Source organism: Notamacropus eugenii, chromosome 4 (assembly GCF_028372415.1).
Source record: "Notamacropus eugenii isolate mMacEug1 chromosome 4, mMacEug1.pri_v2, whole genome shotgun sequence".
Taxonomy (NCBI): domain Eukaryota; kingdom Metazoa; phylum Chordata; class Mammalia; order Diprotodontia; family Macropodidae; genus Notamacropus; species Notamacropus eugenii.
The window spans coordinates 398,354,025-398,370,770 of NC_092875.1; the positions used below are offsets into that span (position 1 = coordinate 398,354,025).

General features: G+C 35.5%; 1 protein-coding gene across 1 annotated transcript in view; it reads right to left on the reverse strand.

Annotated features, from left to right (window-relative positions):
- Positions 1 to 16,746, reverse strand: part of IPO11 (importin 11) — a 209,617-nt gene that overhangs the window by 63,369 nt on the left and 129,502 nt on the right. Inside the window, exon 27 of the mRNA XM_072605543.1 lies at positions 9,014 to 9,135. Coding sequence (XP_072461644.1) covers positions 9,014 to 9,135 — 122 coding nt within the window. The remainder of the gene's footprint in view (positions 1 to 9,013; positions 9,136 to 16,746) is intronic.

Here is a 16,746-nt window from a genome sequence, read left to right on the forward strand (position 1 = left end):
GAGGCCCCATCCTCTGATTGGTAAGCTTTTCTCACAAAACCTGCATTTTAAGCAAAATGCCCTGGCCAGCTATGTTTACTCCTTCATTCCTCCCTGGGATGTACTCTTGACTCTCTCGACTTCTTCCCCCATCATGTTCCCATGTGTACAACTTCTTTTCCTCTCCTTTTAGCTTTCCTTTATTCCCTCATTCAGGGGAGTGGCTATCTTTCTTTTTGCTTATATTTCTTTTTCTAGAACTTATCATAGGTACTCGCACATGTGAACTTCACTTGAAGGTCCAACATAATTACTAACAGCTCAGGTTTATATAGTGCCTTCCCTACAGAAACAATATAAAACAGATATCATAAATGATATTAACCCCATTTCACAGATTAGAGAACTGAGGGTCGATCTAGTATAATAAATTATAAAAAAAAAAAACCACTTTGGTTAGAAAGATGTGTTGATGCTTTAGAACTAAACTCTGTAACATTTCATATTCACCAGGATCCTCCTAGTGTTTCTGAAGTTGCTTCAAATTCCTGTTTCAGAGCAATCAAAAAGGTAAAAAACACAGGATGTACTAAAGGATATCTGCATTGGGGAAAAAAGTGTTTAAAAGAGGCAGTAAAGAGAAATTACATCAGTTCAAACATTCTCTTTTTTCTGATATCTCTCTTCATGAGTTATTCTGTCCATCTTTCCTCATGTCTCTCCTATTTCCCCAAACCTATCTTTCTACTGTCTTCTCTCAGCAAAACTTTCGGTAAGCCTTTTTAAAATCTGCTGTTAAAAGCAAAACCATCATCACATCCACTCAAATCCTCTTGGAAAAGCATAATTGAAAGCAGTTATGCTATTTTGGCAGGACAGAAGTTCCTGGTGAATAAAAATGTAAAAATGGAACAGTTCTATCAAATGGAAATAAGAACAATTTATTTTACTTATAGTTAAACAGAAGCACAATAAAAATACATTTAATCACATTTGAAAACACAAACATATGTATGTCCCTGTTTACTCACACATTAATTTCTGCTAGACACAAATTTGAGAATTTATTGAATGGCATAAATAAGGAAAACTGTTCATGACACAGGATCAGTTATCCTTTATTGTGTGGAAAATAAAAGGAATAAGAGTTTTCAAAACTGACAACATCATCAACGCCCTTGTGTCTAGATTTAGAAGTGTAGGTGAAAGAAAATGAAAAACAATCCCAAAATGAAATTCCTCAGTTTATTCCTGTTCAAAATATGTAGTCAACATGACCACTTGGACTCCAGTAATAAGAATAAGCATACTTCAAAGTTTAAGCCAGAAAATTTTGGAACAGGAAATGGCGGTTAAATGGAAAACTAGTATAGCACACTAACCAGGAAAGCATTGGGGAAAAAACCCTCACCTACTACACAGCTCTACTGTACAAGACAAACAGTAAGCTGGGCTGAACAGATACAGAAGCACCATAACTACAAATACAAAACTACAAGTAAATATACATTTGCCAGAATTTTTAAAATTCAACAAATTATTTTTTAAATTTAAACAGCTAAATTTATCAAAGTAAATAAATAACAAAGGATTTAGTTTTCAAAACAAAAACTTAAAAAGTATATAAATTGTCTTAATACTTTAATTGTTTTTCTTCCAAGAGGCCTAATTAATTATTTTTAGTTCTTTTCTTATTTAATTCTTTTTGCTCCAAAGGTAACTATCTTCTTTTACATACTCATTTATATCAAAAGTCCCTTCCACGAGTTTATCCACAACTCTGGTTTGGGCTTGCTTAGCACTAAAATTCCCCCTGATTTTATTCCCTAGTAAAAACAAAACAATAAAACAAAACAAAACTCTTATCCAGTATCATTGTCTCTCAACTACCAAAAGAAAATGGTACCAGGATAAAAAAAAAAATGTAGCATGGCGTGGCGGTTAGAACCAGATGGCCTCTGAAGTCTCATTCAGGACTGGATCCCCTGATCTCACTTCTTGCTTTAAGTTTTATCATATGTAAAATCAGTTTGGAGCTGGGTGGAGAGCTAAGGGGATTGCATCTGATGGCCTCTAATGCTCCTTCTGAGTCTCAATTTCTGAACCTATGAAACCTAGTGAAAATGTTTCTCCAATTACAAAGATGTACACTAAGTCCCTTTTTGTTACAGGTTGTCCTACAAATGAGTTCTATAGGTGACCTCTTCAACGATAGCTAGAGAATAGAAAGTGTCATAAACCATATCTAAAATAACCTATATTTCCCCTTAAAGATACTGTTTCTTCCAGTGACCTTCTGATCACTCTTCCAGTGTCACCCAAGTTCAAATCTTAGGCATAATCCTTAATTTTTTATTCTGATTCATGCCCCAAATGAAGTGAGGTATCAAATCTTGTCAACAATCTTTCTCATACCTCTCCTCTCTCAGTTACTCTAGTTCAAGTGATTACCACTTTTCACTCAGACTACTACAATGTCTCTCTAATTAGTTTGCCTGTATTTAATATCTCTTCTGTCCATCACATCCTCCACATAGCTCTAAGACTAATATTCTTAAAAGGTAGGCCAAACCATGTCACTCCCTAACTCAAGAAGCTCCTCATTGCCTTTCAAATAAAATATAAATTCCTTTATCTGGTATTTAAAGTACATTAGGATCTGATGGCAGCCAGTCTTTCTAGACTGATTACACATTACTCCTTCTCATATACTCACAGCCACTCTAGTCAATATAATATACTTTCTATTCTTGTATACAATCAAATCAACAAGTATTTAAGTTTCAAATACTGTGCTAAATTCTGAGGATAAAAAGAAAAATCAAACAGTCCGTGTCCTCACAAGAAGATCACATTTTATCAGGAGAAAAAACACAGAAATTAGATAGGTGGTTGTCCTTCATTCTCAAAGAGGATCAAGATAACATCACTATGTTAGAGTCCAGTTACAGTATGTTCAACTGTGGCTGATCAGACCAATACCAGCTAAGAATGCTCTACCACAGATCAGGCACAAAAGTCTGTGTGAACATCTGGAGTGAACTCTATAAATCTGTACATCTTGTGTTTCTTTTGAGCTACTTCAATTCTGCTTTGCTCGTAGAGCATAGAACCTTCTCTGATGAGGGCATGTCATGCTGTGACAGTGTCTCTTATGTTACACAATCAATTCCAAAGTTCTTAAGAAAGACCCTGAGAGTGTCCTTCTATACCTTTTTCTGACCACTGTGTGAGCACTTGCCCTGTGAGTTCTCCATTAAAATAGTTTTTTTTGGCAAACATATGTTTGGCATTTGAAAAACAATTAGAATATACATGATAAAGAGAGAAAAGATGGAAGGTAACCTTAGAGGGAATGACATTAACAACTGAGGAGACCAGGAAGGGGCTCCTGTAGGAGACACTTGATGTGATCATTAAAGCTGGAGTCTAAGAGTTAGAAGTTACTTCAAGACATGGGGAACAGCCGGTACAAAGGAGATGAAGTGTCTCTTATAAATAATAACATGGAGATGGGGCAGAGCCAAGATGGTGGAAGAGAAACACAGACCTGCTCTAGCTCTCCCCTCATAGCCCATAAAATACCTGTAAAAAATGACTCTAAGCAAATTCTAGAGCAGCAGAAACCACAAAACAACAGAGTGAACGAGATTTCCAGTCTAAGATAACCTGGAATGCCAACAGGAAAGGTCTATTGCACCCGGCTCAGATCAGAGCACAGCCCAGTGAGGGTCACACAGACAGGACTAGAGCAGGCTTCAGGGAGCAGAATCATGGGTAGCAGCTGCGCTTCCCAGACTTCTCAACCCACAAACACCAAAGACAGCTTCAGAGGTCAGTGAGAAAGCTCTTTCACCTGGGTGTGAGGGGAGCACAGTCTGGCCCTAGTTCTGGTCCCAGGGCTGCAGCGTCCACTTTTGGAGCCCTCGGCCTAAAGACCCTGGAGTGCCCATCTGGGTCTCAGTCCTGAGTGGCAGTGCTGGGGTGAGGAGGAATACTGGCGTGATAAGGTTGGTGGTGACTGTGGAGAGGGAATCCTACTCGCAGATCCTGGGCAGAAAACATTACTTGTGGTTGCTCGTAGATGAGAGCACAGGCCAGGAGAAGAGTAAACTCCTCTCCCTTGATTGTGGCACCTTGGAGGAACTGAGAAATTACAGACTCAAAAGTCAAGTAATTGGCTGGGAAAATGCCCAAAAAGGGGAAAAAAATAAGACTATAGAAGGTTACTTTCTTAGTGGAAAGGTACTTTCTTCCATCCTTTCAGATGAGGAAGAATAAACCATATCATCAGAGGAAGACATCAAAGTCAAGGCTTCTACATCCAAAACCTCCAAAAAAAAAATATGCAATGATCTCAGGCCATGGAAGAGCTCAAAAATGATTTTGAAAATCAAGTAAGAGAGGTGAAGGAAAATTTGGGAAGAAAAATGAGAGCTATGCAAAAAAATCATTAAAAAGCAAGTCAACAGCTGGCTAAAGGGGACCCACAAAAATGCTGACGCAAACAACACCTTTAAAAATACACTAACCCAAATGGCAAAAGAGGTTCAAAAAGCCAATGAGAAGAATGCTTTAAAAAGCAGAATTGGCCAAATGAAAAAAAAAAAGGCTCAAAAGCCCACTGAAGAAATTAGTTTTTTTAAAAATTAGAATGGAGCAGATGGAAGCTAATGACTTTATGAGAAACCAAGAAATTATAAAACAAAACCAAAAGAATGAAAAAATATTAAACAATTTGAAATATCTAATTGGAAAAACAACTGACCTGGAAAACAGCTTCAGGAGAGAGAATTTTAAAATTATTGGTATATCTGAAAACCATGATCAAAAAAAGAGCCTTGACATCATCTTCTAAGAAATTATCAAGGAAAACTGCCCTGATATTCTAGAACCAGAGGGCAAAACAGAAAAGGAAAGAATTCACCTATCTATCACCTCTTGAAAGAGATCCCAAAAGGAAAACTCCTAGGAATATTGCAGCCAAAATCCAGAATTTCCAGCTCAAGGAGAAAATATTGCAAGCAGCCAGAAAGAAACAATTCAAGTATTGTGGAAATACAATCAGGGTAACACAGGATTTAGCTACACTAAGGGATCAAAGGGCTTGGAATATATTCCAGAGGCCAATACAGATGGGATTAAAACCAAGAATCACCTACCCAACAAAACTGAGTATAATACTTCAGGGGAAAAAATGGAATTCCAATGAAATAGAGGAATTCCAAGCATTCTTGTTGAAAAGACCAGAGCTGAATAGACAATTTGACTTTCAAATACAAGAATGAAGAGAAACATGAAAAAGTAAACAGGAAAGAAAAGCCTTAAGGAACTCATTAAAGTTGAACTGTTTACATTCCCACATGGAAACATGTTATTTGTAACTCAGGAGACCTTTTTCAGTAGTATGGTAGTTAGAGGGAATACACACACACACACACACACGCACGCACACACACACACGTATACACACACATATGTATGTAAGTACATATGGGTATGTATGCATCTGTATATTACATATGCATTCGTAGGTAAATGTACATGCATACGTGTATGTGTGTATATATGTATTGTGTGTGTATGTGTGAACACACAGGTGCATACACACACACACACACACACACACACATCCACACATCCAGGGGTGATCACCCCACCACAGGATGAGATGAATATAAAGGGAGAATACCTAAAGAAATAAAATAAAATAAAATTTACTGTTGAATGGAATGTACTAGGAGTAAGAGAAAGGGAGAGGTAGAATGTAGCAAATCATCTCACATAAAAGAGAGAAGATAGAGCTTTTACAATGGAGGGGAAAAGGAGGAAGATGAAATAATTGAGCCTTACTCTCATGGGATATGGCTTAAGGAGGGAATAACACACACTCCATTGGATATGGAAATCTATTTCACCCTGCAGGAAGGCAAGGGGGAAGGGGATAGGAGAGGGAAAATAATAGAAGGGACAGCAAATTGGGGAAAGGAATAATCAGAAGCAAACACTATTGTGGGAGGACAGGTGAAGGGAGAGAATGGAATAAACGGAGGGCAGGATAGGGACAGAGGGTTAGTCTTTTACAACATAAATATTATGGAAGTGTTTTGCATTGTCACACATGTATGACTTGTATGGAATTGCTTGTTTTCTGAATAAGGGTGGGGTGGGGAGGGAGGGAGAGAATACGGAACTCAAAGCTTTAAGAATAAACGTTAAAAACTGTTTTAGCATGCAACTGGAAATTAAGATATACAGGCAATGGAGTATAGAAATCTATTCTGCCCAACAGGAAAATAGAGTGGAAGGGGGATGGAAGAAGGGTAGGTAATAGAAGAGAGGACAGACTGGAGAAAGCGGTGAATGGGGTGCATGCTGTCCTGGGGTGGGTAGTAGGGGGAAAAAATTTTGAAGTCAAATTCTTGTGGAAGTGAATGTTGAGAACTGAAAAATAAATAAATTATTTTTTTAAAAAAAAGAATAACATGGAGGTTAGCATGGCTGGACTACAGTGTGTGGAGAGAATAAAAAAACACCAAAAACTGGAAAGGCAGAAAGTGGTCAGACTATGAAAAGCATTAAATGTTAATAAACAAAGGCCTTTATATCTGATCCTGAGAGTAACAGAAAACTAAATGAGTTTATTAAGCACAGGACTGATAAGGTCAGATCATTTTTAGAAAATCACTTTGGCTGCTGAGTGGAGGATGGACCACAGTGAGGAGACAACTAAGATAGGGAAACGACTGAGAAGGTTCTTTTAAGAACTCATAAGAAGTAGTGGCAGTCTAAACACAGTTGGTGGTTGTGTGAGTGGACTGAAGAGTAAGCAAGCAATAGATCTGACAAAGAAAGAAGACACAAGATTTCCCTTATCCCTTCAAAACTCCGCTCAAATACCACCTACTTCAAAAGACGCGTTCACTCCGTTGGTAGTATCATGCCCCCCCAAACACTGGAATATTTACTACATATAGCATCTGTACACTATATAAAACATTTGTGATATGTGTAAATCTGTATACGTGTATACATAAATAGTATTTATCTGTGAACATATTAAGGCAGTCCATTAGTTTTAATTAGTTTTCAATTGACTATTAGTTTTATGAAAATAGAAATTGTCTCACTATTGTGTCTGTATCACCTGTACTTAACACAGTGACTGATATACAGTAGGTGCTTAATTAATTCTTACTGATTCAATGAATGCACTGACTTACTTAGCTGATACTGCATCTATAAATATCTTTAAATATATATTCCCTTGGAAAGAGATTATCTAATGTGCTATTTCAATGATAACGATAAATTTCTTTATACTTCCCTTCTGTGTTTAGTGATAGGAAAGTTTGAAACACATTTTCCTGTAATCTTCATTATGTTTAAAAAAATGTGGGATGGGGAGGGACACATATTTCCATAAGAAATCAGATTAAATAGGAGAACAAATGTGATATACAGGATAGTGGAATGAAAGGATGCTCTAGGGAAGTGATGAGAGATAAAAAGATTTTACAACAAAAGCTGGAAATTGGGCAAATCACAAGATCATCACATGGTGGCAATCCTATACATGCATGCATATCTTTTTTAATTAAATTCATGGATCCCTACCTATATTTTTACAATGGTAAAAAGTTATCAAGCAAAGTCAGAGATATTTATGGTCTGTTTATTTAAAAAATCATCTATATACACTAAGTTTTATTTCAATCATTAGAGACACTGCTAGGATAACAGATCCCTAATCTAAACTAAATAGAAGGCTGGTCATTTTAGTAAAGAGGAAGCCAGGTTGTGTACTGGCATTGCAATAAATTTTGCCTTCAATAGATAGTTGTAGAGATCATATTGCTATAAGTCAAGTACCCCAACAAAATAAATATTTATAAGAGTTTTGATAACCTCTAAGTCATTATTTTCCCACTGTAGTACAAGATGTACTTGATTTACATAAAATATAAATATGTATATGAATGCTACAGCTCTGATACTTCATTTCCAAAATAAATTTAAAAAAGCAAGTTTCATATTGAGTGTTTTGATCTTTGAATATGTGAACCTATAATTTAGGAAATTGACATTTTGTAAACAGAAGTACTTCTTGTTTATTTTTAACACCACAAAGAAATGTTTCTATTCATAACACAAATATCAGAATATAAAAATGAAACAACTGAGTAATAGCTTTTTCTCACTGCATTAGATTTAGAAAACTTTGCAAAGTACCTTACAGTTGAAAAACCAAATATATCATAATATAATTCTCATTCCATTTCTATAATATGAAATTAACATCCTAAGCAATAAGAAAACTGTTACATTTCAAAAAATCAAGAAACAGTACTGAAAAAATTAAAGATGTCTTGGTTCAATACATTTTGTTCTTGTAAATGCTGAAATTTAAAACTTACGAAAGACTCTAAAAACTATCTGATGACCTAAATTGCTATACAAAATAAGATATGCATTAACTGAAAGGGCTGAGGCAACTTTTAAGTTTCTCTAAAGATAATCCTAAATGACAAGATAAATGCAAATAAAGTATTAGCATTTTTGGCTTACCTGACAGGAAATAAGATGTTTTAAATATTTACTATGAGTATGAAGAATTAAATGTTAAAAGCAAAATATACTGAGATAATCTGCAATGAAACCTGATATAATGATGAACAATTTGAGAGTATATATAGGAAAACAAAATTTATTAATATTACCAAAAAAAATTTTTTTTTTTCGGAAACATGTTTTTTTCAGTTTTTCAACTGAAGTTCTGTTGTGTAATGAAAAAATTTGTTCCAAATAGCTAGATAGCTCCAATAAGTTTTGACTCTAGGAATAATAATCTGTTGACACACACTAAGGAGGAATTTTTTTTTTTTAAATCACCTGGATGATAGAATACACATACCTATGTGCATATATGATATATGATATAGACACACTGACAGAGAAACCAATATAATAAGACATAGTGATACATTCTTAAGTAACAGAAATTTTCTTTCAACAAAGAATTTTAACCACTTACCCATTATCAGATGGCAGAAGTGAAAGTAATGCCAAAGCAGAAAGTTTTCTTCTTTCTGGCTGGGTAATGCTGTCCATGCGATCAACCCACATTTCAATCATATTACCCAAAAGCTGGTCCATCTGCATAATAAAAAAGAGGAATGTCAAGATATTTTAATTTAAATGAGACTAGATATTACTAATGTTTAAAACCAATAAACATCTATTAAGTACCTCCTATATGCCAAGAACTGTGCTATGTGCTGGACCTACAAATATAAAATCCCTATACAAGAAGCTTACATTTCAACAGAAGGGAGAATAAGCACATATTTAAGTACATGAAAAACTTTTTAAAAAATACAAATAATATAGGGTGGTAAAAATAAAGGTTGTTTGGGATGAAGGACACTGGTAGTTGGGAATAATCAGGAGAGGTTTCATGGAAAACATAAAAGTTAGACCTTTATGTTAAAGAACGGCAGGGAGATATCATAAAGTGGAGCTGGGAGAAAGTATACATGGTAGGTGAGGTGATACGTACCAAGGGAAAGAGGAAGAATGGGAGAGAAGGAGGAAAGGAGAGGGATAGATGAAGAGTGAAGAGAAGGCCAGTATGGCTTGATCTCAGAGTACAGAAAGAGGAGCAAAATCTAATAAAGCTAAGAAATTATTTTGGAGGCAAGTTACAAAAGGTTCTAAAAGCTAACACAGGAGTTTACATTTTATACCAGAAGAAACAGGGAAACACTAGCAAGTGGCTGGGTAGGGTGAGTTGACATGGTCAGATCCACATTTAAAGAAAATCACTTTGGTATCAGTAAGGATGGATCGGAATAGGCATAAACTTGGGGCAGGGAGACCAATTAGGAAGCTATGGCAATAACCTAAGTGAGAGGCAATAACCTAAGTGAGAGGCAATAACCTAATGAAGGTCTGAAGTAGGGTGGCAGATGTTAAAGGGTGCTGCGGAGGTAGAAATAGCAAATGATTTTGTGAAGGTAGAAATGACAATATCTGGCAAACGAATGAACTCATGGGATGAGGGAGAATCAAGAGACTAGGACAATGACAAAGTTACAAATCTGAGAAAATGGAAGAATAGTAATCCCTCTGTGATACAGGCCAATTTGGAGGAGGAATGGAGTGGGGCAGGAGGTGGGGTGAACAACTCAAGGAAGATAATAATTTCTATTCTGGACAAAGTGAGTTTGAGATGTCTTCAAGACATGTAGGTTTAAATATCCAAAGGAAGTCAGCGATGCAAGACTGCAGTTCCAGGGAAAGATAGGCTATATCTATGGACAGGAATATAGATGGTACTAAATTCACTAGACTTGGATCCCCAAGAGATCATAAAAATGGGAAAGGGTCCTACATGTAAAAAATATTTATAGCAACTCTCTTTGTGGTGGCCAAAAACTGGAAATCAAGGGGATGCTCATCAACTGGGGAATGGCTGAATAAACTGTGGTATATGAATGCAATGGAATACTATTATGCAGTAAGAAATGATGAACAGGAAGACTTCAGAGGCCTGGAAAGACTTACATGAACTGATGCTGAGTGAAAGAAGCAGAACCAGGAGAACTTTGTACACAGCAACAACCACAGGGTGCAAGGAATTTTTCTGGTAGACTTAGTACTTCATTGCAATGCAAGGACTTAAAAAATTCCCAATGGACTTTTGAGGCAAAATGCCTTCCACATCCAGAGAAAGAATTATAGAATTTGATCATAGAATGAAGCAGAACATTTTCTTTTGTATTATGTTTTGGGTTTTTTTTTTATGATTTCTCCCATTCATTTTAATTCTTCTATGCAACATGACTAAGGTGAAAATGTATTTAATAGGAATGTATGTGTAGAACCTACATAAAATTATATGTCATCTCAGGGAGGAAATGGGGAGGGAGGGGGAAAGGAAAGAAGGGAGGGAAAAAAACAAATGAAAACAAAATAATTTTAAAAAATAATAAATACACTAGTCTTGAGGAACTGTTGAATTCACAGAGTGAAAAAAGAACCCAGGACACAGCTTTGGACACTATTAAAATAGTTAGGGGGCATCACATAAATGAGGAGCCTGTAAAGAAGTCTGAAAAGGAATGGTTGGTCACACTGAACTGTGACATAATAACTTGTAAAAATGGGGAGGAGAGCAAAGAGGAGTGAGAATCTTTACTTTTGAGAAAAAAAAATCTATTCTTCTAAAGTACATACTATTTTTTTCTATTTTAAAATCTAGAGAAAGCCTTGTTAATATTGCAAAGTATTTATCAGTTCACAAAGCCTTAACGAATTGTGCCATCTAAAAAAACCTCAAAAGCTGGGAAAATAAATGACATGTGTATTATGTACTATCAATTTAGAAAAAAAAAACTTTTATTCTCCTGTATTAAGAAACTTTATGAAACACTGATTTAGCCAATTTTTCCCCTTAAGCCAGACATAAATTTGAGCTTGCATGATGGGATACTTTTTAATTATGATCAACTGCAAATTGATCAAGTATATAATGAGCAGAACTAGGGGGAAAAAATGATGCAATAATAGCCACATTGTAAAGACTTTGAAAACTGTTAAGAGTCTGATCAATACAATGACCATCTATAATTCAAGAGATGTGATAATGATATATTCTAGCCACCTCCTGGCAGAGAGGTAATGCCTTCAGGATACAGAATGAGACTCATTATTTTTGGAACAGAGCCAATGAGGGAATTTGTTTTTCTTTTCCCCCCCAATGGAATAAGAGAAAGGAGGAAGAATAAGTAAACTTCTACTAATTTTTTTTTTCAAGTTAAATTTTAAAAAGCATTCCCAACTCATTATTCAGTCCTCTGTGACAAAGAGAACTTACTTAACCTCTCTGGACTCTCTTGTGTTAATAAATGAGGGACAAGGTGATCTCCAATACCCTTTCAGACTCTAAAGCCATAAGAATAAAATATTAAATGATTTGGAAGAAGGACAAAAGGAAACCATAATCATTGCTCTAGTGACAGGAGGTGGGGGTAAAAAAAGCTAAGAAGCTGGAAACATTTCCTCTAAGGAGATTGTATGGGACCTTGGTTCTGCAGTGAGAGAACTTGGTTAGAATCTGATCTCTGATTCTTACTGTAAGTGAGACCTTTGGTCACCCTGCTTATCCTTGGCCTTCAGTATCCTCATCTATAAGATGAATGAGTTGGACTAGATGGCCTCTGAGCTTCCTTCCAGCTCTATTTATATCTGTGATCCTCCCCCCCCCAAAAAACAAAACCCTGCCATAAACCTCGTATCAATCCACAAAAATTTCCCTGATGACTTTATTTTCCTGAATAATGTATGAAGTACAATGAACCCTCTCATTTTTAATTTGCATTAAGAAATGCAAATGACTTCATACTATTAATCTCGTAAGATTAATCTCTTATCAGTATGTCCAATTACCCTGGAAAATCAGGGAATTAAGTCTATAAGGTGACAGTCATTTCTTTTACACAAACTAGCTTATACACCCTATTGGGGAAATTTTAGAAGTTTTAGGAAAAAACAGGACAATTTGAAACTAAATACGGTAATTCATCAAAGGCAATAAATTCTGAAATGGCTACGTAATTGTGAACGTTGTCACAAAAAAACAAAAAAATTTGCTGCAGCTTTCAGCAACAACTTGCCCACAGCAAAGGTCTGTAAAATAAGTTTTGAGAGAATATAACGGAGCACCGTTCTCCCTGTTAAGGGATGTCTACTAATATTCATAGATGACAACACCAAAGTACAAGTATGATTAACAGCACTGCCCCAAACAATATTATTTTAATAGCATAATTAATGCATTTGAAACAAAGCCTACTGAAAAGCTGAATCAATTGGCCAAGATGTAAACTGTATAATCAATGAGGATTTGAACTATTTTTATAATGGCATTCTAAAAACCAATCAATAATAAGGGATAGATGTAATGATAACTATCCAACTTTGACATATATGATATAATTCCATTTTAGGAAATACTCCAATAATATCATTATGTCATCACAAATAAAAATCACAAAAAGGAGATAAATAGAAGGATTGAGAAAGTAGGAGGCATTTTTTTCAATATGCAATAAGTGTTTGTAATATTAAAGAAACATAGAAATCTTAGGATTCATTTTTGTCTCTCTCCTAAGTCTAGTTTGGGCATAGTCTGAATATAATGGATGTCTTAACCTATCAAAAATTCACTTAAACAGAATTGTCAGTTTAAAGGATCTATTAATTAGGTCACCGATTCCTTCTAGGAAACTTCACACCACCTCAATTCAGTGAATTTAAAAATCCAGTGCTGTCATATGATCCCTAAATCTAAGAATAGATAGTATTCAATGTTCTTTACTGTGCATTTTTCAATTAAATACCAATAAAATCCAACAATCAGCGTATCATTATTTTTAACAAAACATCTTTATGAGAGATTAATCCAACACTCATGTTTTTAAAAAGAAGTAGGTTACATAGACAGCAGACCAAAAACACTACTAACAACATCCTGCAGTGTTCACTGGACTCCTGACTGTTTGATTTATGTGCTTTTCTTCATGTGAGGTAGGTGATACAAGTATTATCTTCATCCCCATTTTATAAATAAGCAAACTAAGGCCCAGAGAGATTCAGTGACATGTCCACTGTCATGCTGCTAATAACTGATGCTGTCAAGACCTAAAGTATGATATACTGAAACCAAGACCAATGTTCTTTCCAATAATAAGGTCTTATGCTGTGAAATGTTCAAAATAAATGTAAAAATTAGCTACTGCACAAATTTAGAAGCATTTGAATAATTTAAAACTTGTGAGAATAACTTCTTTTTGCAAACGAGGACTACCACTTTTACAGAAGAAGCAGGAAGACAATAATGCAACTAACATTTCAGCAACTGGACTTTGGGGCTTTTATTTATGTAGCAATTACGCATGTGACACCTTATGGCAAGCACCTATCATGTGCCAGGTATGATGCTAAGCACCAAACACATACATGACTACATGAAAGCATGCATGCATACATATGTGTTGCCTTGCTTATTATAGTATGGAAAAAATACACATTCTGTTTCTCCAGTAAACTCATAAGCTCCATCAGAACAGAAACTGCCTTAATCCTTTTTATGATTCCAACCTGAAGAATCATACGCTACAAAGTTAATGTATCCCTGTTAAAATGACGTTATTCATTTTACTCGAGATGTAGTTTGAAACTTTGCTTTGTATTGTTCTATCAGTTACTTTTCACTGAAATGTATTGCCTAGGATACTTTTTGTATTCCTAAGTATGATTTTACTACATGCAGTTGTCACTTTCTTTGTTGCTGCAGTATTAGAAAGAGATCTGTGATACTTTTATATTTATTTTGGACATTTACTGGCTAGAGAACTTATCTGGAACATACACTGATTTTTATGTCTCTCATGAGAGTCAATGGAAAAATGGCTATCTCCTTTAAAGTACCTAAACCTAAGCATCTTAGCATTACACCAAGGAAGAGCTTTCTGTAATGGTGTCCCACACAATCTTCTCCTCAAAATTCTGGAATTTATTTAATGCTTCTTAGTGTTAGTCAGTGGTTTGATACTTTACCAGAAAAGTTATGCATTATTTTACAACCAAGATATTTCTTTGCTATTTTAAAAAACACTTAAAAAACTGGCTGCTATTTGTAATTTTTAAGGTTAGTTTCCTTACCTGTAAAATGAGACATAACAATAGCACCTACCTCCCAGGCTTGTTGTGAGAACCAAATGAGACAGCACATGTGAAACACATTACAAACCTGAAAGCACTACGTAAATGCTAGCTATTATCATCACCGTTACTGTTATTAGGGCAGCGGGGGAGTGAAGAGGAGAGAGTGCTGGGCCTGGAATAAGGAAGGCTCATCTTCATGAGGTCAAATCCAGTCTGGAACACTTAACTGGCTGTGTGACCCTGGGCAAGTCACTTAAGCCTGTTTGCCTCTGTTTCCTCATCTATCAAACGAGCTAGAGAAGGAAATGGCAAACTATTTCAGTATTTCTGCCAAAAAAAAAAATCCAAGTGCAGTCACAAGGACTTGGACACAACTGGATGACAACAATCACTATTATTACCACACAATTACCAATTAATTAATAAAAGCACAACATGCCCTTGGTTGGTGAGGAAAATCACCAGGTCAGGTTGGTTACAATGCAGAATACAGACCTCACAGAGCTGCTTTTTGTGACACAGCACAGCTGTGCGAGAGAAGATCCTAGAGTGGCCCAGGACTAGCTCATATTTACTTAAATAAATCTTAAACACCTTAAAGTATAAAATACTTTGGTTTGCAAAACACTTCGCATACATATCTCATGGGATCCTCCGAACATTCTTATAAAGTGCTATTATCCCCATTTTATTATAGATGATGAAACTGAGGTTGAATGACTTGCCCAAGATCAGTGACAAGAAGTGGGGGAATCCCCTTAATAAAAGTATTTGTTCTGTCAAGTTTGAATTCGATCAAAGAGCTGCACTTGAGGACCTGTAGTGCCACATGTGGCCTTGAGGTCACAGGTTCCCCAACCCTGACAGAGATCACATCTAAGACAGGATTTAAACTCAGGTTTTTCTAACTCCAAATCTAGCATATCAAAAGCTATGGTATCTTCCTGATGTCCATGTATTGTTACTGGAAGGGAATTTTCCCAATGACTTTAAAGCTTAGCAGATGAACATTAATGCCCTATATATATTATGTATGTATATATGTAAAACCGTCGACATCTAGTAAGAAGGGGCAGGGTGTGGGGAGGTAATGAGGGAGTAAAGCAGGAATCTCCTTTTCAATATGTAACATCTCACTACCCGCTCCGTAGTTGCTCCATCCCTCATTTCCCCCCAATGTCTTTTACGCTAAAATAATGAACATATTGTTTCTGAAAGAAAAGAGAGAACTGTATATTTACATAAATCTATATATACATATACACATGCATGGAGAGGGGGTTGCAAAGCAGACAGTATGTAAAAAGAATAAAGAGCAAAGAAATCTGAGGATTTTGTCAAAAAATGTAATATTAAATAAGCAGACTACCCCAATGTAACTAAAAATTATGTATACCAAATCTTTAATGGCAAAGCTATCTATAATGATGGTATTTATTTATAGACATCATATTATATGATCAGAGTTTAAGAATTCTTTACATTCATAAACTAGTTATAAATTCTTTACATTCATAACTTCATAAAATTCAAAAACTATTTTATCACTTACATTTTAATTAATGTATTTTTTTACATAGTACTTAGCACAAAAGGGTTATATAAGTGCTAGTTATTATTACTGCTATTGAACTGAAAAATAAGAAACAAAAAGAGGAATTGGGACAATCAAGGACTTCATGTTTCAGGTTTTATATATGACAGAAAAAATACGCAGATGGGATTTAGAGGTGGTATTACAAAAATATAAACACAAGCCTCTATCATATCAAATTCACAAATCATATCATATCAAATTGACAAATTCAAAATAATTACCATAGGATGATAAATTTATAGTTGGAAGATAGAGCTGAAAGAGTTGGAGGCCAAGTTCAAACCCGATATTTTACAAAAAAGACAACTGAGATACACAGAAGTTAAATAACTTGTCCAGAATCACATATCTATGAGGAGAGATGTGAACACAAGTCTTTCTGACTCCCGGTGCACATAAATGTACCTGGTTGTCCTTTGGGTAAAATTCAATTCCCTATC